Source organism: Antechinus flavipes, chromosome 5 (assembly GCF_016432865.1).
Source record: "Antechinus flavipes isolate AdamAnt ecotype Samford, QLD, Australia chromosome 5, AdamAnt_v2, whole genome shotgun sequence".
Classification (NCBI taxonomy): domain Eukaryota; kingdom Metazoa; phylum Chordata; class Mammalia; order Dasyuromorphia; family Dasyuridae; genus Antechinus; species Antechinus flavipes.
Window position 1 is genome coordinate 98,589,079 of NC_067402.1, and position 25,420 is coordinate 98,614,498.

Here is a 25,420-nt window from a genome sequence, read left to right on the forward strand (position 1 = left end):
AAAGAGATAGTCTTCATGGGATTCAGATTGGATATAGAATGTGGTCATCAGTTTCTCTTTCTAAACTAATGCTTATGAGAAATATGAGAGAACATTCATAAAACAAATAGACCAAGTAGAATCAAAAGATCTTTTTTTTAAGCTACTCACTTTTTTTAAAAAAATCTTTTTTTTAAATTAAAGCTTTTTATTTACAAAACATATTCATAGGTAATTTTTTAACATTGGCCCTTGCAAAATCTTGTGTTCCAATTTTCCCTTCTTCTCCCCACCCCCTCCCCAGATGGCAGGTAATCCAAAACATGTTAAATTATGTTAAAATATATGTTAAATCCAGTTTATGTATACATATTTATGCAGATATCTTGCTGAACAAAAAAAATTGGATCAGGAAGGGAAAAAAAAACCTGAGAAATAAAACAAAATGCAAGCAAACAACAAAAGAAAGAATCAAAATACTATCTTGTGGTCCATACTTAGTTTCCACAGTTCTCTCTGGATGTAGATGGCTCTCTTCATCATAAGATTATTGGAACTGATCTGAATCATCTTATTGTTGGAAAGAGCCATGTCCATCAGAATTGATCATCATATAATATTGCTGTTCCTGTGTACAATGATCTGGTTCTGCTCATTACAATTAGCATCAGTTCATGTAAATCTCTCTAGGCCTCTCTAAAAATCATCCTGCTGATCATTTCTTACAGAAAACTACTATTCTGTAACATTCATGTACCATAACTTCTTTAGCCATTCTCCAACTGATGGGCATCCATTCAGTTTCCAGTTTCTTGCCACTACAAAAAGGGCTGCTACAAACATTTTTGCACATGTGAGCCCCTTTCTCTCCTCCAAGATCTCTCTGGGGGGCAATTAGGTTGTGCAGTGGATAGCGCACCAGCCTTGACACTTAACACTTCCTAGCTATGTGACCCTGGGCAAGTCACTTAACCCCAATTGTTTCAGGGGAAAAAAGATCTCTCTGGGATGTAAGCCCAGTAGAATCACTGCTGGATCAAAGGATATGCACAGTTTAGGAGTCCTTTGGACACAGTTCCAAATTGTTCTCCAGAATGGTTAGATCCTTTCACAATTCCACCAACTATGTATTAGTGTTCCAATTTTCCCACATCCCCTCCAATATTCATCATTATTTCAAAAGATCATTTCAAAGTTGGGGAAATTGAGAACAATAGTTAACTTACTTGTCCAATTGGTGGATTAAATAGGTTATAATTATGGGGCATAGCTAGGAAAAGATTATATTATCAATGTCAGAAAAACACAAAATGTAGAATTATGAGCAATTCTTTTCCCTTCCTCTTCCTCTCTTTCTCCCCCATCTCCACTTCCCAGACAGATTGACTTTAGCATTGATATCTTCTGCATGCAATTAAAGGGTTCATTGTAAATGGGTAAGCAGAACTGCCTTTCTGAGAGAGAGAAAAACAGATAGACAGACAATCAGACAAACCTCTGAGCTGACAGAGAGGCAGAGGCAGAGAAACAGACAGTGAGAGAATAGAATGAGGGGAAAGAGGGAGAAATGGAGGGAGAAAGAGAGAAAAGAAGGAGGGAGGAGAAAAAGAGGGAGGGAGGGAGAGAGAGAGAGACAGAAAGACAGAGAGAGACATAGATAGGAACAGAAAGAAAGTGATAGAGAGTTATAGAGAGACAGATACACAGAGAAAAAAGTGACAAAAAGACAGACAAACCTTTGAGCTGACAGACATAGAAGGGAAGGAGAGATGGAGAGACAAAGTGTTAATTACTGGGATAGGTCAAGTAAACTTACATCTGTGTGGGCCACCAGGAGCTGTTAGAACATAATTTTTTAGGAAAATAGAATCTATAGATAAAGACAGATATGCAGCTTAAAGGATATGTGAGACCCTAATCTTGTTATGAACAGAGGGACAGAGAGGACAAATATGGAAGTAGAGAGGGGGAGGGAAATGAGTCTGGTAAAAGACTGAACTCTAGTGTGGATGAGAGAAAAAGAAGAAAAATTTCAGAAAACAGATCTCTTGGTAGGGGAAAAAAACTGAGATCTTAGCTCAAAGGAGAGGCTAGACTCAAGGGTTAGACAAAGACTCCCAAATCCAGGGAAACCATTAAGATCAGTCATCCAAAATGAGAAAAACCAGATCTCTCTCCCTCTCCTTTTCCCTTTGATTCTCCCTCTCCTTCTGCTTCTCCCTCTCCCTCTCCTTCTCTCTGTATCTTCCCTGCAGGCTGGGATTTGAACCAGGGCTAGAAGTCTAACTTGTCTCTGATTCCAAATCTAGCATCATTTCCATTGAAACACATGTTCCCCAAGATGCTCTTTTCACCTGTTCGAGGCTGGTCTTCTTTGCTTGTACTACTAACTTTTGCTGAATCATAGACTTTTGTGTTATTTTTGGCAGAGCATGAAGAGATCTTAGAGAACATGGTTACCCTTGCTATTTGTAATCAAATAATTTATGTTTCATTCAAGAATTGTCAATTGAGTGTGGATCAAAACACAGTTTTTCAATGTTTTTTTGTTGGTTTGCCTTTTTTTTTAATTTCTTTTATTTTCCTTTGATCTGATTTTTCTAATGTAGCATGACAAATATGGAAAAATTTGGAAGAATTGCACATGTTGAATCTATATGGGATTGCTTGCTGTCTTGGGGATGGGGGAGATGAAAGAGAGGGAGAGGAATCTGGAACACATGGCTTTGCAGGAACGAATGGTGAGAAATGTCTTAGTATGTATTTGGAAAAATAAAATACTACTAAAAAAGAATGGCCTCTATACATATAACAGTTTACTCTAAGGAGAAATAACAGGACAGGGAAGGAAGACAGTTTTCTTCTAAAGTCAAGGCCACAAGAGGGAGCCCTATGAGCAAGGGAAATAATACCCCCAAATAAAGGGGGGAAAAAAGTTTTATGTTGTCATAATAATAAAACACCACCTTTAATTGATGTACTAAAACCTTTTATGAATTAGTGGGACCTGCTCTAGAAGTAAGGGTTACTCAAACACATATAAGAGCTAGGAGGTCTGGGATCTAATCCTGGTTCTGTTATTACCTATCTATATGATTCTGAGCAAGTTATTGAACTTCTTGGGATCTCAAATTTCTCCCCGTAGATGAGATTTGATCTAGAATTATATCAACAATTTAAATCCTATTAAATAATAATAACAGAAGCAGTAGCAGATGAAGGAAAAAGGCAGCAGAAAAAAAGAAACCAGAAGAAAATAAGAGAAACAAGAAATAAGATCATATAGACTCAGAATTGGAAAAGAACTAAATAGATTCAACTCTCTCATTTTACAGATGAGGAAAGTAAGGTACTAAGAAGTTCATTGTCCACACAAAAACTATGTAGTATAGCCAGTATTTTGAAATACTGTTTTATATGCAGTATTGTATGATATTATAATATTAAATGTTATTTTATTACATATATTATAATAATGTTATATGCCTATCAAAAACATGTACACCATTATAAAAATGTATTATGAAACTCAGGACCTCAATCTTGCCTCATTGCTATCGTTGCCTCATATGTATAGCATATTTCAGCCCAAGGAAGAAACAGAAGTAAACAAGAGAAAAAAGGAAATAGAAATATCAAAAGAATCAAAAGTAAATTAAAAAAAATTAAAACAGTTCAGGAAACCCCAAGTGAATGAATATATGTGACATGGATGGCAGGGTCATTCTTTCGTGTGAATTGTTCTTTATCAAAAGAGTATTGTGATTCTCAAAAATATCAAGGAATGTTTTCCAGTATAATCCCTGGCACATAGTAGCTACTTTTTTGTGTATGTGTGACTGAAAAGTGAAGGAGTCATTGATTTAGCTATGTAAGCCTCTTATAAATTTCACTGTATCACAAACTTCTTGTTGATGGCCAGAAGTCTAATGTTACTTTTAAATGCCTCATTGTATCAGATGATAATCTGTTGCCAAGGCCCATCAATCTCACCTTTGCAGTATCTCTTGAATATGCCCCCTTCTCTCCTGTGACATTGTTGCCATTGTAGTACAGACCTTCATCATCTCCTACCTTGAATATTGCAGTCAGCTAGTGGGTCTGCCTACCCTAAGCCTCTTTCCACTCTAATCCATTCTCCATTCAGCAATCAGATGATTTTTCCTAAAATACAGCCCCAACCATCACTCCTCTACTCAATAAATTCCAGTAGCCTCCTATGGCCAGGGGGATCAAATGCAATAACCCCCTCCTACCTTTCCAGTCTTTTTATATCTTACTCCCAATCTTGAACTCTTCAAACCAGTGACATTGACCTTCTGGTTCTTCATTATTTCTCAGCTCTGGAAGCTTTGGTGGTTTGCCATGCCTGGGACTGTTCTCCCTCTTCATCTCTACTTACTGACTTCCCTTGCTTCTCTACTATCCCATCTGAACCCCATCTTTTATAGGAAGTCTTTCCCAGATCCTCTTAATTCTAGAGCCTTTCCTGTTAATTGATTCTATTTATCCATGTGTGTATGTGTATGACAGGCACATTCATATTTGCATATTGTCTCCATTAGATTATGAATTCCTTGAGGGCAGAGTCAGTTTCCCCCTTTTTTCTTTATTCCCAGTGCTTATTACAATGCCTGCCACATGGTAGGCACATAATAAATGTTTATTGATTGACTTATTCGCAGGGGTCCTCAAACTTTTTAAATAGGGGGCCAGTTCACTGTCCCTCAGACTGTTGGAGGGCCGGACTATAGTAAAAACAAAAACTTTGTTTTGTGGGCCTTTAAATAAAGGAACTTCATAACCTTGGGTGAGGGGGATAATTGTCCTCAGCTGCCACATCTGGCCTATGGGCCATAGTTTGAGGACCCCTGATCTTATGGAGATGATCAAGCCACGGATAGAAAACTTTTCAGTTTTCTCAGGTTCAAACAATGTAGTCTCATCACTGCTTTCTTCATGCAAAAGATATTGTCAGATGGAATGAATTGATGGGGGCAAACCATAATAGATTTGTTATCACATTTGTGATTTTACAGTACTTTTCCTATAGCTTAAGGCCTATTCCAGATAATTTAAATTTAAATTAAATTTAAAATTAAATTGAATATCTTTTTGAATGACTTAGATCTTTCTGAAAATATACCTCAAAAACATAGAGAAGGTCCTGGGTATCACATAAAAAGCAGGTTTGATCATAAAAGATATGACATATCACTCTGGCACACTCAGATTATATAGTGTATCCCAAAAATCTTAATGCAGCATAAGCTTTCAAAAGTTTAAAACTTCACTAATACTTTGGGAACATTCTATATACAGGATCTATCAGAGGTTAGGAATGAACTGGCTATGACAATCACTTAAGAGCCTGTTGATTCTTTTTTTTTTTTTTTTAATAATAACTTTATATTGACAGAATCCATGCCAGGGTAATTTTTTTTACAACATTATCCCTTGCACTTGTTTCTGTTCCAATTTTTCCCCTCCTTCCCTCCACCCCCTCCCCTAGATGGCAAGAAGTCCTATATATGTTAGATATGTTGCAGTATATCCTAAATACAATATATATTTGCAGAACCGAACAGTTCTCTTGTTGCACAGGGAGAATTGGATTCAGAAGGTAAAAATAACCCGGGAAGAAAAACAAAGATGCAGATAGTTCACATTCGTTTCCCAGTGTTCTTTCTTTGGGTGTAGCTGCTTCTGTCCATCATTTATCAATTGAAACTCAGTTAGGTCTCTTTGTCAAAGAAATCCACTTGCATCAGAATACATCCTCATACAATATCGTTGTCGAAGTGTATAATGATCTCCTGGTTCTGCTCATTTCACTTAGCATCAGTTCATGTAAGTCTCGCCAAGCCTCTCTGTATTCATCCTGCTGGTCATTTCTTAAAGAACAATAATATTCCATAACATTCATATACCACAATTTACCCAGCCATTCTCCAATTGATGGGTATCCATTCAATTTCCAGTTTCTAGCCACTACAAACAGGAATCTGTTGATTCATAAATTTATGTCTCAGTTTGGGACCATATCCAGACATTTAGAACAATGGATTAAAAATAAAAGCTCAGTCAAAATATTTTGGATTCATAAAAAGACAAGTTGAACTTGTCTCAGAGATGTGTTGTTTCAGGATCAGGAAAGAATTTCATGTGATTCTAGGTTTAGAGTTGACTTTTAAAGTCTAGGTCCTTAGAGATCAAGTCCAGTCCTTTCATTTGAAAGACAGGGAAATTGAGGCCCAAAGAGATTCGGCAACTTTCCTGTCAAAAAGGCACTACATGGCAAAGATAGGATTCAAACCAAAGTCCCAACTCCAAATTTAATGCTCTTAGTATTATATAATATTGATAAGTAATAGCACATTTAAATCAAAAACAGATCCCAGAGAAGGAATACTTGATGCCAAGTTGTGATAGGTTCTAAGGCTCTTTTAGGAGGCTGAAAGGGAAGAAATATCTTCACTATTATTCAACTTGTACAAGTTTCCACATAGTTTTCTCAATTTCCCCTTTAAATAGGTGACACACTCCTGATAACTTTACTCCCTTACTCATCCTAGGGAATCTTGAACATCAAAGATGATCAATAAATATTTGCTGAATGAATGGGGCTGGATCAGGACATCCATAGATTGAGTTTTAGAGATGAAGCTATATCCTGCTCACAGACACATTGAGTCTGACAGGTACCCCTTAATTTTGTATGAGAAGATACACTCATATTTTTAGATTTGTTTTTATTTTTCATAAAACTTTTTATTTCAAACCATATGCATAGATAATTTCCAACATTCACCCTTGCAAAATCCTGTGTTCCAAATTTTCTCCATCTCTTATCCCATCCTCTCCCCAGACAGCAAGCAATCCAATGTATGTTAAATATGTGCAATTCTTCCATACATATTTTGGTAATTATCATGCTGCACAAGAAAAATCAGATCAAAAAGGGAAAAAAATGAGAAGTAAAACAAAATGCAAGCAACAACAAAAAAGTGAAAATACTATTGAAAATAGCTACATCTGTCAGAATTGACATATAATCTTGTTGCTGTATACAATATTCTCTTAGTTCTACTCACTCTACTTAGCATCAGTTCATGTAAGTCTCTCCAGGCCTCTCCAAAATCATCCTGCTGATTGTTTAGAGAAGCTATATTTTCATGGGGTTCTCTTGCCACTCAGGGAGGTAGGCCAGGGAAGTAGCCACCTCCTCCTCGACAGGCCAGCCCCAGCTCTGAAAAAAAGGAGCCAAATTCTTCTGCACTTGATGAGAGAACTCTTTTACCCACAAGTTCATCTTGCCAGGATTGTTGTTGGGCACTCCTGATAAAGTCTGATATTTCATGAAGATTTGGATAAAAGGCCCCCAGCCAAAAGCCTCCTGTAGCTGAGAGAGGAGAAAGAGAAAAGGGGACAGAATGAAAGGTCTGAGTTTCCAGAGGCAACTTAGCATGTGAATAGCAATGACTCTCCCTTATTGAAATAATAGGTTCCCTCTTGAATATTAGTCATATTCCTGCCATTTGAACAGGATTCCCTCCTCTCCTGCACTAAACATCCATTTAAACATGATCAATCGGTCTTATTCTTTACTACCCACTTTGGGTAAATGCCTACTTTTAAGAATGTTTAGAGAAATTAGGCTTTACTCAAATTTTGACATATTAATGCCATATAATAGCATAATAATACCAATAATAATTCCATAATAATGGTTTTCTTGTTTTTTTTCCTTCAGAAAGGTGACTCCTGTTTCCTTTATTTCCTTATACCATCCATAGTAAATTGAATCTCAAAGATGATCAATAAATATTTGCTAAATAAATGGGGCTGACTCAGGGCTTATAGAGCATTGCCCACCCAATCCATAGAAAATACAAGAAGGATCACCCTTTGTGACAAGACTTATGAAGAATGCTTTATGGCAATATCCAATACAATGTTCATGGTTATAATTAGTCAACAGAAGACTTATCTGGGCTACATAAATTTTCTTCTGTGTAGGCCCTTAAAAAATTTTGCAAAATATTTTTCTCTAATCCTTCATTTATCTTCACCTTTTTACTAGGAGATAGGGAATGGGGCTTTCATTCCTTTTACAACTATGTGAGTAAGATGTAGAGAAACAGTAATAGGATAACTAGCATCATGAAGATTTAGATGGGATTCCATAATGATCGAAATGGGTCCATGGGGAAAGTCACTTATACTCTTTCAGCTTCAATTTCCTTATCTGTAAAATGTAGGTAATAACAGTACTTACCTTATAAGGCTATGGTGAGCATCAAATGAGAAAAAATTGAAAAGCACCTTGGAAAATTTGAGGCACTATATAAATACTAGAGAAGTAATAGTAAGGGTAGTAATAGAAGTAGTAGAAGTAGTAGTAGTAGTAATAGGAATAGGAGGAGGAGTAGTAGTAGTAGTAGTAGTAGTGACAGTCTTCCTTTCTCTTTCAATTAATTTCCAGTACCTGCAAATAAGTCTCCAGTGCTGTCCAAACATGCCATTCATTAAGGGGAGTCCCTTTTCTTAGGTATTCTTTTATCCTGGTTTCCCTATTTGAGGAAGTCAGTTCAGGGTGAGCCTGGCTCCGGTGGATACCTAGCACCATCTCATGCACATACACAGACCACAAGTTGCAAGTAGCCTCAGTTGTATGTGGATAGAACTCCCAGACCTTTCGTTGCTGGTTGTGGCCTAGCTCATGGATGGGACCCCAGAGGCCATTAGCTCTTATTCTCTTCTCATTGATTAATTCCTCTACTGACTTTTTGTGGCACATGATGGGATATCCTGAATGCATCCAACCTGGAAGGAAGGAAAAGAAGGTAGAGATTTCTATGTAGGAGGGCCCAATCTGCCACCCCAAGGTTATTCTCACAATACATCTCTTCCCTGGATTAGCTCATCCCCAACATGCTCACACATACATGAAAATAGATGGATTCTCTTTGGTTAGTCAAAACAATTAAGAAAATTTCTTTTCCCACTTCACCCCACTCATCCAATCCCAATTTCTCATCTTTCACATAAGGATTATATGATTTCTATGTACTTAAACATTTTGTCATTTTTGGAATTTTATACTAGCCACCATAATGATCCATTTATTGAGTTAATTTTTGCTTCTTGTAGAAGCTAAGCTCTATGATGGATAGGATACTGGGCCTGGAGTCAGGGAGACTTGTATTCAAATCTGGTCCCAGACACTTACAAGTCATGTGACTGGGGGCAAAACACTTAATCTGTTTCTTCGACAATAAAGTGAGGATAATAAACGCATCTTCCCCTGAGAGTTTTTGTGAGGATAAAAAGAAATATAAATGAAATTTGTAAAGCACATAGCATTATGTTTGGAACACAACAGGCACTACTCAAATGCTATTATTTTGTACACCTTTACACATTAGTGTACCTTAACTATACCTTAGAATGACCGGAACAGTGGGTGATTTCACTCTCCTATAACCAACTTCAGTTATATTGTGAATTCTCCTAAAGGGAGGAACTATGATTTTGCTTTCTCATTTATGCAGCCCTTGGTGCTAGTGTAGGCCTCTGAAATCAGTGATTATTCCTTTAATCTAGTGCTTTCCTCTGAAATTATCTCCAATTTATCCTGTCAATCATTTTTGTATGTGGTTGTTAATAAGTTTCTTTCTCTCATTAGGATATATGTTCCTGGAGAGGAGAGATTGTCTTCTCACTCTCTTTTTGTCTCTGGCAGTTAGAATACTGCCTGGGACACAATTGGTGCTCAATAAATGTTTACTAACTTGATTTGAGTATGCTTCTTTCTACCTAATTGTTCAAGACACAAGTCATTTCCTATTCCCTCTAATAAAGGTTCCTTAATGACTCCTCTACGTACTAAAGCCCCTCCTTTGAAATCATAGCATTTATTTTCTCTAGCAATTCTTTGTGAAAGCTCTTTTGCACACAGAGATATATAATAAATGCTTACTAAGTAAGGGAAGGAAAGATGAATGTATGTATGAATGAATGAATGCTGTTATTGATTTTTGTGTCCCTTTTAAAAATTTCAATGTGGTTTTTCTAATATCTTTCTAACTAGTTCATAAGTCCCTACTAACTTGTACTTCTAAACATCAGATATAATGCCTTGAATAGAGAAGAATTTACAGATATTTGTGATTTTTGTATTGATTTATCATGTACAAAATCTCCCATCCCAGCCTCCAGAACATCTACCAGCTGAGATCTGTACATCAGCTATAATCCTCTCGGGTCGAGGGAAAGGGAAGCTTATTGATGCAAGTCTGGCCACGGCTCCCATCATATAATCCCAGAGATGAAGCAATGGCTCTGGGTTGTCCAGGTCTTGAAGATGTTCAGAAGGCACTGTGAGGATGATATTGTCTGTTGCCAGCTCCCCCCAGGGCCCTGGATGGTGGCGAATAGAGTTCCGCCACTTCTCCAATGATGTCTCCCCTAAGGACAGAGATTGTGGGGTTAAATGGGCCTGTTACAGAATCTCATACACCATCTTCAACATATTTATGAACAGGATAATTCCCTCTTCTCTGTTCCTGAGAAGTGGTCATCGGGTCTCTTTTTTTTTTGAAGAATTACCCCTTTCGATAATTTGCTATCTCCCAGGACAATACATTTCACATTGAGGCAGATATAATTGTTACATCTTTTCCACTTTCACTGAGGTAAAATTTGTCTTGGTAAATTATGCTCACTCTTTTCATAGTTTTGTTCCCTGGGCCCAAACAGACCAAATATCATCCAAATTTTACCTAACTGCCTTTCAAATATTGGAAAACTACCATATCCCTTCAAGTCTTTTTTCTTCCAGGGTAGATATATACAGTTCCTTTGATTAAGTCTCATATAACATACCCATTAGTCATCTTGCCATCCCAGGTCACTTTCTGTCTATGGTAAAGCTCATTATGGTCCTAAATGTTATACTGATCACAGTTTTAGGAAAGCCCAAAATATGAAATTAGTTACAGCGGATCTATCACTTCACCCCTTCTGGATGTTTTTAAGTTATTTTAAGTCTTTCTTAATTTTTTTGACTTCCTAAGGCTAAAAGTAGAAATTTTTATTTCAGTGGGATAGAACACTAAGGGGTCAGAGAATTAGTAGCTAGAAGGGACTTTAAAGATTCAACAGGGCTTCTTAACCTGTGTGTGTGTGTGTGTGTGTGTGTGTGTGTGTGTGTGTGTGTGTGCGTGTGATATGGACATCTTTGGGAACCTGAAAAAGCCTATGTCTTTTTCAATTTTTAAAATATACTAAGTAAAATACATATCATTAGAAAGGAAACCAATTACACTGAAATACAGTTAGCAAAATATTAAAAAAAAAAACAAATTTGTGGATCTAGTACAACTCTCTCATTTTACTGATATGAAACAAAGTAAAATGATTGACATAACAAAGCTAATGAAAAACAGAGTCAGAATTTGAACTCAAGGCCTTTGGTTTTAAATTCTGGGCCTTTTCCTTTTATGCACCCTACCCCCATTCCTGCAGACAAAAGAACAATCCCAAGTCACATCTCCTCATGTGTGAATTCTCCATGAACCCAAGAAGTTTTCTAATGCCCCTCCCTCAACCTTAAAATAGATCATCTATTCCTTATCGCACCCAATACATCATCTTCTTTACCAATCCAAGCTACTCATTATTTTCCTCTTTATAACCTAGTTCATAATCCTTTCACCCTTTTCCCAGCTACCCTTAGCTTTAGTCTTTATGAAGCTTTCACTCACCCAATTTGAAGTATGGAGCAGGCACAGCTCCAGAGATGGTGACTGGCACAGGACCCAGGTTACTGCCCTTAGGCACAATTACATAGATGAGGCCCCCCCAGAGGCAGGAGACTGACAGCTCTGGTCTGTCCAGGTGGCAGCGGTGAATTACCACGGGTGCTCGGCAAAGCTTCTTGGCTCCACTGAGATCATCAGAGTGGCAGCCAATTTGTACCTGAGAAAGGGAATTCATGAGCACAGATAGCAACCACTGGCAAGCACGACTGCTAGATCATGTATCAGTGTCTTTCATGCAAAACTAGCCTAAAATTAAGGGCATTTTTGTAGGTAATAACTCAATACTCCCAACAGTTCATACATGCTAAATGATTATCTAGGCTTAATAAAGATTCACAAAATCATGGGATATTAAGGAAAAATAAATTGTTTTGCTTATAACTCTAATCTTCAATGATGACATTGGGGATGAAACTTATCACAAATTGTTCCTTGATGTCTGTGTTAGAGAGCATATCCTGCATGGAATGGGAATCTAGTGTGACAAAACTTGGGAGCTATTTGTTATAAGGAAACATTTTTTATGTTGAAGTAAGAGGTATTCATTCAAGAAAGAGGTTGAGGGGAACTAAAATAAAGTATAGACCCTTCTGAATAACTATTCCTATTGGATAAAACCCACCAGAGCTCCCATTCACTGGGTATCCTATGCTATTTAGATACATTCTCATAGAGACAGAATCTGGTCAAGGGGCTAGATCATTATTGATGGAAAATATCTGTAGGAGTGAGGAGAGAGACAAGAAGAGGAAGGAGGAGGTTAATCATAATTATTGGTTGCTGTGGATTTGTGAACTGGTACAGCCATTCTGAGATTTTGAACCATGCCTAAAAAGCAATTTAACTGTACAAACTTTTACCTTTCTATAACAATACAAAACCTGTACATCAAAGAAACTAAAGAAAGAAGAAAACAAAAATTTTCTAGTAGATCTTTTGCAATTAAAAAAAAAAAACCTAGAAACCCCAGGGGAGTGCCTATCTATTGAAAAACAAATGAAAAATTATCATTTATGAATTTAATGGAATATTACTTTGCTATAAGAAATGAGCACTTTGCACAGTGCCCAGTACATATTAAGGACATAATAAATGTTTGTTGACTTACTGACAAAATGGATGGTTTTAGAGAAAACTGGGAATACTTGTAGAGATTAATGGGGTGAAGTTAGCAAAATCAGTATCACTTGGATAATAACAACATTAGGAAGAAAAATAACTTTGCAGGAACTTTGACCAGTGCTATAAACTAAGATTCTGGAGGAACAAAGATAAAATGTATTGTTCACCTCCTGAACAGATGAGCTCAAGATATGGAATTTAATGTACATTTATGACCAGTGTGGCAAATTGCATTGCTTGACTGTGCATTTCTATTCTAATTACTATTCTTTTTCTTTTCTTTCTTTCAATTAAAAGATCATATTGATGAAAAGAAAAACAAAAGTTGGCCAATAAAAATTAATAAAATTTAAAGCAACAGCACAACAATAAGGAAAACTAGAAGATAGTAGCAGTAGCTATATAGATAACAAGTTAGGAGGAAATATATACAGCAGAGGCAACAGACACCCACAGGGGAGTTACCTGTAGGCCGGCAGATACAGCACTTAGCATTCTGATGTATACAGTAAAGCCTGCAGGGAGGTAGAGTCCAGTGCTCACCCATGTAGTGTCATCTGAAGAGAGACATAATAATTGATGGAATTCTTCTACCCAAATTCCGTTGTTCTCCTTACCTTTCCCAGATCACCTCTCTGGTGGTGCTCATATTCCTCTCTAAACCCCTCTCTAAATCCCTCATACTACCCCTAAGAGCTCCTCTATCCTCTTTCCAGAGTCCCACATTTTCTTCTGGAGCCTTCACATCTCCTCCCAGAGAGTTTCCATCCTCTCTTTAAACCTAAAATATCCCAACCTGCTTCCTATTTGTTTACCTTTTAATTCCCTCTAAGTATTCCTAGTAATTCAAGCCACATCATCTTAAAGACACAGGCTCTTCTTATGGCAATCTAAGTCCTGTGATTCCTTACAGAATTCATCTAGCCCATTGTTTCACAACTATCTATTAGCCCTCACCCCCGATCTTTACCTGGACTGGTACCATTGATCTCCATGGTGACAGGGGGTCCTGATAGGAAAGGACAAGTCCCGTCACTACTACTATGGATCAGTGAAAAGCAATCTGTCCCACTTTGAGTAAGCTCAGTGGCCACACAGAGCAGTGTAGCCTCAAAGGAATCACTGTGCACAGGGTGATCCTCGCTGACATGGGGGATGCCAGTTTGATTGAGCAATTTTCTCAAGAATCTGTGTAGGGAGGCATAAGTGGGGATTCCTTCTGCAGGAATCTTCAGGAAGGCCCCACAGTCTCTCCTTAGCTTAGAATGCCAGGCTTTTGGCAAGATCTTGTTTCCCTTCACTTCATCCTGGAAGTAAGACAATGCTAAGTGGAAATGATAGTTGCCTTCACCAGGCACAAGGACAGGAAATTGGCCATTTTGTAGAGTACAATCTAGGATGCTGAGACCAAAGGGGTTGAGGATATGGTTTCCAGGATAATCAGCCACAGCATGCTTGCCAGGATTCTGGGAGGCCCACCACCAGGCTTGACCCCCAATCAGTAGTCCTCCACCTTCTGCCACAAACTCATGCAGCTTCCTTGCCTCTTGGTCACTGTAGGCTGAGCAGCAGTAAACACTCAAGCCAGGGGTCAGCTGAAATTCTAGGCTGCAGTTCAGGCCTCTATCAGACAACAGGGAAGATAGGTTTTTAAGATTAGTGTTAACACCAATTCTGCCTGCTTGTCCTCCTGTTAGCCAGATAACAGCATTGAACAGAAAAGAGCCCAGTTTGGGGGCACAGAGCATGCTCTCATGAGCAGCAAGTACCACTCGACCCTGGCCATAGCGGGCAGCTGCCAGGAAGCAGTTAAGTGAAGAGTCTAGCCCGAGAGGGAAAGCCAAGGCTCCATGAACCAGAAGCTGAGAAGGCTGTCCATCAGTATTAATATCCAGCTCTGTGATTCCATCCAGGAGTTGCTGTTGGTCTTGAGAAAGTTCCTCCCTAAACCTGAAAATAAAACATTTGTTCCAATTAGTTGTTAAAAGAATGTTGTGGAACAGGGGAGATGGGTGTTCCTGAAAAAGCACATAGTTATCCTACATGAGTCATATTTCTTGGGTCCATTATATGTAGGGACTTACTCAGATGCAATCATAGAATCTGAGAGCTGCCAAGGATCTAAAAGTGCATCCAATACTAGCCCAATCAGAAGCATGTATCCCTCTATAATAAAAAGAGGTCATCTTGACTTAAATTTACTAAATTCTGAAAAAGACCATTGGCATTGCAGTGCCAATCATTATGATAGGGTTTTTTTTTTTTAAATGTCCCATCACCACTCACTACAGAAATAGCGGGTGTAAAAGTGACAGAGGGCCACCACCACTGAATTGTACACAGAATTATACCCTGAAGACGCAAAGAGTATATGAAGAGTGACCAGCGTAGGATGCCATGCTCTCTAGGCTGACAGGTAGGATGCTATGTCAAACAGAATGATATGCTTTGCAGATTTTAATTATAATGGTAATGAAAAGTGATAAAAATAATAACATTTATAAAGAAAAATAGTTTCCTTACAATGAACTGAAATCTTATTCAATATAATTTCTGCCATGTTTCCTAGTTTTGTCCTTTGCAACTAAGAAAACATATAGATTCTCTCCTCCATATGACAATTCTTCAATTACCTGAAGACAACTGTCAAGCTATTGCATTTCCCCTACTATTTCTCTGGTAGAATTCTTACAAGATGCTAAATTACTGGACTTGATAGAGACAATAATTATCTAATTTAGCATGGTACTTAACAGTTCTCTAGTTCACTAATGAATTTAGTACTTATTAGAGTTCACATCTTTCACACTTTTAAGATTCACACCTTTAAGAGAGCATATATAAAGTAGGAGCCTCAACCAGGATGGAGTCCAGGAGGTTCACAAATCTAAGAGACAAGCCCACTCTTGGAGGCAGAGTCAAATTCATTCCTTCTTCCATCTTTGTGCTGGCTGGAAAGATTCAGAGAGAGCTAGAGGCTGAAGCTGGAGAGGCAAAGGACTAGCAGCCAGAGCTCTCGAAACCAAGGAGAGAGATAGGCCTCTAAGAAAGCTAACCAGGCCCAAGGAAAGAGACAAGACTTGGAAGGAGAAAATAAAGGATTTGAACTTTAACTCCTGGCTGCATTTGAGGTGATTATTATTTTGAACTGAAAGGAAGGCTGCCTCCAGAAGCCCCCCAAGAAACCTGCTCCCAGCGAACATTATAATTTAGAGAAGAATATTGCACTTCTCCAATTAAAACATTCTTTAACTTGTTTTCCAATTTGCCCATTTCTTTCTGCATTAATACATTAAAGTGTTGCTAGATAACTTGAAATCATTCTTTGTTTTAAAAAATAATTTCTAATAGATAATAATCCTGAACCAAAGACATTATTTTCAGCCATTTTTTTCCTTTTAGAAAAATGGTTAGATCAAGATTAGTATTTTTAAAAGTATGTTTCATTTATTCCTTCCACAAATGTTCTTTATTATGTCATAGAGGTAACTAAATTCTTATAGGCTATATCAGAGAAGACGTCCTAGAATTTTCTATTAAGCCTGAGGGGAAGGTTCTTTCATTCATTCAAAGATTAGTACATAAGCAAAGAGAGAGTTAGCTACAAAGTGATAATTTCTTTGTGTTTATAAATTAAATCAGAATGAAAACAGTGCTCGAGCCCTTGTGACTCATGTCTGCCTTTTTATAAGTGGAAGAATTGTGTTAAAGGGAGCAGAAGCCACTAATAATTACACTGCCCTTAAGCTGTCAGTGAATACTTATTCATCTAAATGTTGGTCTATGATACTATTCAAGAAAAAGTTAATACTTACTAGAAGAAATGAAGCCATTAACATTAAAATTTGTACTATCAATAAAAGCAAAAAAAAAAAAAAAACATTTAAAAAGTTGAACATGGGAGGAGGATTCTGGGAATATGGCAGAATAGGTGAGAAAATTCTAAACTTTCCAGATTTCCCCACAGAAGAAATAACAACAAAATAATTGTATCTCAGGTCAAACATAGTCAAGTAAAAACAAATAAGACCTGGGACAGAACAGGGCTCCTCTCAGGACAACTTGAGAAGACACAAACAGGGACCCTAGGATTGAATCTCACAGGTGTGAAGTGTAAATACCTTCAGTCTAGCTCTACAAAAACAGTGAGCAGGGAGTCCTGAGGTGAGCTGGTATTATAGGTAGCCTCAGGCACAACCACAGGCACTTTCACCTCCAGGAAAGCATGGGGAATTGGGGATCTGAATCCAGGAAAACTGAGGGAAACTCTGTTGATTAGGAATGCCAAGCTCAGACACAGCCTTACGCCAGAAGAATGTGAATGCAGAAGCTATAGAGCAGAGAAGCTGCTGGCAATGGGCACTTGGAGGATGAGTTTGGGGTTTGAGCTTTCAAGTGATAAGGGAGAGCTGAAGTGAAGACAGAGATATCATCTTCCTCTACCCCAGGATTAGAGATACTTATACTAATAATTCTCATTTTTAAAAAATGAACCAGCAAAGAAGAAAGAACCAACTCATAGGAATTTAGTATGGAATAGGAAAGATTGGGGTTCATCTTCAGAGGAGGATATTGAAGTTAAAAAAAAACCAACCCTCTCTTACCCAAAAGGGTAATGTTAAATGACTACCTGTCCAGAAAGAACTCAGAGAAGAACTCAAAAAAGACTTCAAAAATCAAATGACAGAAGGAAGAAAAATTTAAAATAAATAAGAACCATCCAAGAAAAGTAAGATTATGGGAAATAATGGGGGAAGTTAACCAATTAGAAAACAAGATAGATACAGAGCCTTAAGGAATGAAATTTATTTTTAGAAAATTAGAATTGGGCAAGGGGAAACCAGTAAATCTACAAGAAACCAAAAAATAACAAAAAAATTAGAAAGAATTAAAAAATATAAGAGAATGTGAAACATAAGAAAAATAACAGATCTGAAGAAAAGAAAATATAAGAATAAATGTATTGCCTAAAATCTATGACAATAAAAAAGAACCTTGACACAACATTACAAGAAATAATCAAAGACAATTGTCCTAAAGTAATTAATATAAGGGGAAAGTAGATAGAAAAAAAAAATCCATCAATCACTACCTCAAAGAGATCCTACATGGAAAATACAAATTTTGAATTTATTATTAAATTATTGCCCAATTTTGAAACCCCCTGATCAAAGAGAAAATCTTACAAGAAACAAACAAGCAAACAAACAACAACAAAAAAAAGTAAAAAATTCTAGAGTTATAATTAGAATTATATAGGATTTGTTAGAAGCTACAGTAAAAAACTTGCAGAACTTAAAATAATACTTAATAGAAAATTTGACATATAAGCATCAACATCAAAGATTAATTTCAAGGGACTCAACAATGATAAATCGCTTAAGTTTTTTTAACATGGAAATATATACCATATGTTTAAGATTGACATTAGTAATTGGGTAGCTCAAAAGAAAGACTGAGACAGAGCTGAGTATGATCTGATTCTACAAAGCAAAACTGCCTAGGAAAAGATAAAAATAGTAATTATATTGTACCTCATTTGTATAATATAATTACACAGAGCCATTAGAGGAAAGAGAAGAACTGGTAGTTCTGAAAACCTACTCACATCTGGAATGATTTAAATAGGGCATAATGTATACATACATATGTATGGAATAATACACACACATACACACACCATACACCTAAACATATACACTTATGCCATGAAAGGTATAACACCCTCCAAAATCTAGAAAGAAATAAGGGTGGAAGAAATAGGGTAAGTTGAGTATAGAAGGGTAAGGCAGTGGAATAAAGTGTGTAGATTACTGGGAAAAGGACAAAGGACAAAGTGGGATATAATAGGACGCATAGATTTATGGCAGTGGGACAGAGTGAAATAAAGAGGAGAGAAAGGATGATAAAGGATAAGGTGGGGTCTATATAGAAGAGTGATTAGATTAATGGAATTAGATTAATTGGATTTAGAGGGAAGGAAAGGGTAGGGGGAGAAGATCAAGGAGGGATCCATGTGTAGGAGGAGTTAAGTAGTAGCAAGGCAAATTAAAGTTTGGAATTAAAGTAGAAGAGTTAGCAGAGTTAGGTAATAAGAGATTATACAAATACAGAAGTAGAATTTATCAAGAAAAAAAAAAGTAGGGCTAGCAATCATTGATCTTGGACAGAATCAAATTTAATGATTCAAGCAAAGGAGAAATTTACATTATATGTCAGTTATATTAATATTATTTTAAATGCATGTTTACATACATGCATATGCTATATATGTGCATATGTGTACATATGCATGTAGATGTATGTGTATGTACTATGAATATATATATGTATATGTGTCTGGGAGAGATGGGGGGATGAAAGGGGATGGAAAAAATAAAGTAATAAATGCACCGCAAAAAACAAAAGAATAACTTACAAGGAAGCAATGAAAAGGACAGTCATGAATATAATCTTTTCTATTATTATATTTGCTTTCCTGAAATGGAAATTTGTTACATATTTTGAATACTCCTTGATGTTCTGCTTGACACAGGGCAATGTTTTATTTTGTTTAATATTTTCCTTTTATTTCTTTTTCTTATTTTTTTTAATTTTGAATTTAGTTTAAAATAAATAATAAAATTGGACAGGAATGGGTAGGCAATCTTTTTGCAGAAGGCAATTAGTGGAGTTTGGTTTATGTCCAAAGTCAACAAGAAACATTTCATGGGGCATCTTACCTTGCTCAGTTCATGATAGGAATTGAATCATTAGGAAATAATATCATTAATGAAGATAAACCATAGCGTGATATAGTTAAAATGAGAAGAAATTTTAGAGATGATTGTAGATAATCAAAGGCCCATATTGGTTAAAAGACTTACTCAGCATTACAAAACTAGTAAGTATCTGAGGTAGAATCCCTAACCTACATTTTCTCATATCACATTCAGTGGTTTATGCTATATCCCAACTTACCTCTTGTGTTTTAGCTATATAGTTGCATAAGCAATAGCTTGTATGTCAATGGAAAATTTAAAAAGTAAAAAAAAAATTCTTTGAGGAACTTGATAAAACCCACTAAAGTGAGTAAAAATAAACATTTAGAAATCATAGAAATTTGATAGTTGGATTTTACCCCTATGGTCATGTAGTATAGTTCATGCACAAAAGGAAGCATAACCTACTAATGGTCATCCTAATTCTGCTTAAATATTTCTCCAAGGGGAACTCGTCACTTTTCAAGGTACTACATTCCACTTTTTAAAAAGCTCTCTCTCTCTCTCTCTGCTAAGGCAATTAGGGTTAAGTTACTTGCTCAGACTCAGCTAGGTAGTGTAAAGTGTCTGAGGCTAGATTTGAACTCAGGTCCTCCTGACTTCAGGGCCAGTGACATCTAGCTGCCCCTATATTTGTCTTGAAATAAAATTTGTCTTTTTGCCATTTCTATTCTTTGTTCCTGGTTCTACACTCTGGGCCTAAACAGAAGCAAATAGAAATCTTCTATGACAGAAAGCTTCAAATACTTGAATGCAACTATCATGTCTACCTATACCCCATTTCCTATAAGATAAACATGTCTTTAACCTTTAACCTGTCCTCATATGACATGTATTCAAACTCCTATATTGTCCTTGTTTCTCTTCTTTGAATTGAACTCTCCAGTTATTAATGTCCTTTTTAAATTATGGTGTCCAGTGCTGAATAATATAGTTTAAAGAATGGCTGGTAAAAACAAAAATACAGTTATTTATGAAAGTTAAGTACCTCTTAAAATGGACTAAAATGACATTTTTAAAAGTTACCGCATCATACACATGAAAAAATTGAGTTTGTAATCCACTATAATTTTCAGATATTTTTTGTTGTCCAATAATGTCAGCCATCTCTTAAACTTGTGAATTTGATCTTTGGTACCCAGGTGCAGATCTTTATATTCATTCCTATTGAGTTTTCAGTCTATTGAAATCTTTTTTAGAACCAAACTGCTGTCCAATATGTTAGTTTTGTAGTATAGCATAACAATCTTAATTCAAATCATTGTTAGAAATAATCCTTGGAGTATAGGACCTGGAAGTACTCCATTGGACATTCCTTTCTTACAGATGTTGAACTGTAACCAACTATTCTTTGAGTTCATGTTATAAATTCATGTTATTGTATTATCATCTTGTCCATATCTTCATTTTTTCCCACAAAAATGTATGAAATACTTTATCAAAAATTTTGTTAAAATCAAGGTAAACTCTATCAGTGCATTCTCTACATCTACTAATTTAGCAATTCTATCAAAAATATGAAGATAATTTCATAATCTGGCATATTCTAAATGAAGTCACATTGACTTCTTGTAATCAAAACTTCCTTTTGAAGATATTCAACAATCATGTCTTTAATGATTCATTCTAGAATTTTCTCAGGAATCAGAATTTGAAGAGTCCTCCCTTTCCTTTTCTTTAAATTAGCAAATTTTATTTGTCCTCTAATCTTGTAGTCCTACTCCTTATGGTACCTTCCATAATCTTTCAAGTATCACTAATAAATTAATAAATATCTCTGCCATTTTGTTCAGTATCCAAGGATGGAATTCATCTAGATCAGGTGACTTGAATTCACCAAAAACAAGTAGCTATTCTCGTTCTTCTTCCTTTCATCAGGTACTATTTCCCTGTTAATTTTTTCTATTCTGTCATTTCCAGTGCAAAGAACATTCTTATTAATAGATAAAACATAAGCAAACCAAGAATACAGCAATTCTGCCTTCTTTTTGATATTTGGCATCACCTCCTACCCACCGCAAGCGAAGATCTTAACCCTTCTTCTATCCTCTATTTTTCCTCTTAACACAGCTAAACAGAAATCTTTTTATTGTTCTTAGTTTTGTTTGCTCTCCTCAGCTCATTGGGGCTTTAGCATTGTTTATATTATTTCTATTGCACTATATAAGAATTTAATGGAAATGAGGACAAAGAAAAAGATGAAATTTGAAACTAAAAAAATGAAAGACACCAAAGAGGTATAGACAATTTAGAAGTCCTGTAATAATAGGATGTTTATGATGATGGACTTCCAATAACTCTGTTCATAACCTCCCTGTCACCTAACAGACTTATTCTTCTCAAAATGTCTAGTTCTAGTTCTTTTTTTCCTTAAAAGTCCTCTTCTTAGTATAATCCTTGCCTCACCCCTACTACTCACCTGAGTGTAAGTGGAATTTCAGGTACTTCCTTAGAAACCTTGAGGAAGCCTGTATCTCCATAGGCATCAGTGAAGTACACACCAGCTACACTGGTCATCTGGTTCCCAGGGAAGTTGGACAGAACTTTGTCATGTCCATGTTGACTTGCCCAATACCAAGCTTGGCCCCCAATAAGTAAGCCCCCACCATTTTTCACAAATTGAATCATCTCTTTGGCCAAGGTGCTGTCATAGGCATTGATGCAGTAAACTCCAACAGAGTCTTCAAGGCCATTCATAATTTGCACCTCCATTCCAGAGTCATGGAGAATGCCAGCAAGAGGTTCCACAGATGTGTGCACCCCCACAACAGTTCCTGGTCTCTGGTTGAGCCAGCCCACAGCATTGCAAAGAAACTGAGCCAGCATGCTATCTTGCAGGTAGTCTTCATGGGACATGACTACCATTCGACCCTGGCCATATTGTGAGGCAGCAATTAAGACTTGGCCATTCTTATTTACCAGGATTGGGAAAGCAGCTTCACCAATGAGCAGTAGTTCACAAGGGACAGGGCCAGTGGGGAGATTCCAACTGTTCAGCCCTTTTATTAGGATCTCAAAATCAACTGATGGAGACACCGCCATGGCTTTTTTAGCCTGCTGTAGGAAGAGAAGCAAAGTTAGAGATTTGTGATTTAATCCTAATCCTGCCCCTCCCTCCAGAGAACCTGACACACAGTAAATGCTTAATAAATGCTTATATCATTCTGCTCTCAGTGTTCCTTGTTGTTGTATGACTCTACTAACTCTATGAAATAAAATTAATCCGACAGTTTTTTGTTTGTCTTTTTGTTTTTTTCCTGAGGCAATTGGATTTAAGTGACTTGCCCAGGGTCACACAGTTAGGAAGTGTTGTGTCTGAAGTCAAATTTGAACTCAGGTCTTCCTGATTTCAGGGCTGGTGCTCTATCCACTACACCACCTTGTTGCCCCTGACAATCTGTTTTTGATGAAGCTATGTTGGATAATTTTGTTCACCACTTCTATTTTTAGATGTCTATCATTTAATTTTCTGGACATTCACTAATGATCCTTTTAATAAAACATTCCAGATTTGGGCATAGGAATTAAAAAAACCCTCACTAGCTCATTTGCCTCACTAGTAGGGAAATTCTATTCCCTTCACCCTCTCTTTTTATAAAATCAGGAAACATTAATCCTGTAGTCCTCTTCCCCAAACACATACTGGAAAAGAAAGACATAATCAGCAGCAGCTCTTTGGTTTACATAGGTTCATTTGTAGAAAGGGTTTTAAAGATTGTAATTCATTTCTCCTCTTCCCAGGAAATTTCCCCCATTTTATAAATGAGAAAAATGAAGCAAGGGAGCTCAGTCACTGTCATCAGGGAAGTCAATAGTTGATACCAAAGAGACTGAATTTTATCCATGTCCTTAAAAGTATATAGTTGTACTCAGTCAAACACAGATCTTCTTCCACTTAGTTAATCCAGGAAAAAGAAGGAAAGGGGACAAGCATTTATCAAGTGTCTATCTGGTACCAAGCTCTGTGCTAAGGGCTTTATAAATATTTAACTTAATCCATTCAACAACCTGGGAGGCAAATCATATTATTATTCTCATTTTACAGCTGGGGAAACAGGCAAACCACAGTTAAGTGGCTAATCCAGAAAAACACAGCTAGTAACTGTTTGAGGCTTAATTTGAACTCAGATCTTCCAGCCTCTAGATTCTATGCAGTGTAACCTAGAAAAGTTTAGGGGATAAAGGAAAGGACAATCAGCTCAGAAAGAACTCCCATAATTATCACCCTAGGCAGAACAGAAACTGTACTAAAATCTCCCCAGTAGGATTCCAGGAGAAGGAAAATTAGAAACAATCAGGCTATGCCAGACTCACTTCCCCAGATGCAGGAGATCATATATTATCTCCTATCCCATATTTACTCTCTCCTTAATTCCCCTCAATCTGTTTCCTGTCCCTCCTGCTTTCCTGAAACTGCATTCTCTAAGCACCACAGACTTCCCAATTGTCAAGCCTCTTGGACTTTTCTCATATTCAGGGAATATGTGCTGTGGAACAGCTGCTACTTTTTTACTATGGATTCTTTCTTTCTTTTTCCAGGACACTCCTTCACTTGGTTCTCCTACCATAGAGACAATGCAGAGATCACTAGTCTGTTGGAAGAATTTCAATGAGATTACTGAGTCCATCATGACAATTGAGTCATTTTACAGATGACAAATGGAGGATGAGAATTGATTTGACCAGGCTTCAGGGCAAGGGGTGGTTGACCAGAGTATCCTTGCTCTTTTGGGTCCTGGCTCAGTGACCTTTCCACTGCATTCTGCTTGTGTCTCCAGAATCATAGATCCCTAGGGCTAGAAGGAACTCATCCCCTCATTTCTATACATTAAGAAAGAATCCATTAAGGAAATTTCTCAGAATCATAGGAGAGTGTGTCAGAGAAGGCATTTAAATCCATTTTCTCTGATTCTAAATCCTATAATATCCCGGTTGTGCACCTAGTTTGGGAGTCTGAGACTTGTTCCCCCAAATGATTCTATAATGTTTTGGGTAGGGGATGAGTTTCAGATGCTGAAAGGGAATAGTACATAGTTAGCAGAAGTCAAATAGATCATTAGAGCAGAAGGGCAAATATAGACAGAAATAAACCCTTTTCACCTTTGAGGATACAGAGAATATTCATTTATATACACAACCCCATTTGCAAGCCTAGATGTTACCTGCAACCCAACACTGTTATCTGCTCACTTCCTAACTTAAGCACTCAGCCTAGAAAGTCATTTTGCTCTCCTTTGGAGGGGGTTGGAAGAAAGGATCCTTCTGTGCAAGACCCAGAAAAGGGAAAAAACTCACAGTCTTGTCCTTCAGCGTCAGCTCTGGGATCAGAAGCAGAAAGAAGAAGCCTCCTGAAAAGTAACAAAGAGGAATAAAGGAGACTAGATATTTATACAATAGGAGGGGGTGTGTCTGAGAGATTCTGTCCTCTCCATTTCTTGGTCAACTTGACCTGGCCTGAGTGAGGCGGAGCTTGCTGGGAGATGGCCAGAAAATCTGAGCTGAGATCTACTGAGCTCTCTGTGCCTGCTTATTTCTAGGGCTCTAATGTCGTTTAGGGACTGTGAGCCTAAACACAGTCCTATTTAATGCACCACCTAGCTGAGTTTGGAGAGACTCATCAAGAGTAGATTGAAAAGTCAAGGAATGGCTTTTCAAGGAAATTCTCTAAGACAAAGTTGCTGACAGGTTGCTGACTTGAACTAGTTAAGAACATTTCCACACAAAGAATTCCCC

The 25,420-nt window shown here is 37.1% G+C and overlaps 1 protein-coding gene across 2 annotated transcripts in view; it reads right to left on the bottom strand.

The window, feature by feature from the left end:
- LOC127564051 (TRPM8 channel-associated factor 2-like) overlaps positions 1 to 25,025 on the bottom strand; it is a 134,419-nt gene extending 109,394 nt beyond the window's left edge. The window contains exons 1-8 of one of the 2 annotated variants that reach the window (XM_052000305.1): positions 24,983 to 25,025; positions 22,107 to 22,744; positions 13,897 to 14,876; positions 13,392 to 13,483; positions 11,748 to 11,961; positions 10,210 to 10,449; positions 8,468 to 8,805; positions 6,715 to 7,381 (exon numbers count right to left, since the gene is read on the bottom strand). In XM_052000305.1, coding sequence (XP_051856265.1) covers positions 7,145 to 7,381; positions 8,468 to 8,805; positions 10,210 to 10,449; positions 11,748 to 11,961; positions 13,392 to 13,483; positions 13,897 to 14,876; positions 22,107 to 22,729 — 2,724 coding nt within the window. In that variant the 5' untranslated portion in view covers positions 22,730 to 22,744; positions 24,983 to 25,025 and the 3' untranslated portion in view covers positions 6,715 to 7,144. Of the gene's footprint in view, positions 1 to 6,714; positions 7,382 to 8,467; positions 8,806 to 10,209; positions 10,450 to 11,747; positions 11,962 to 13,391; positions 13,484 to 13,896; positions 14,877 to 22,106; positions 22,745 to 24,982 lie in introns of those variants that run through there. The other variant, XM_052000304.1, reaches the window with a different exon arrangement.
- Between the last annotated feature and the right edge of the window lie 395 nt (positions 25,026 to 25,420).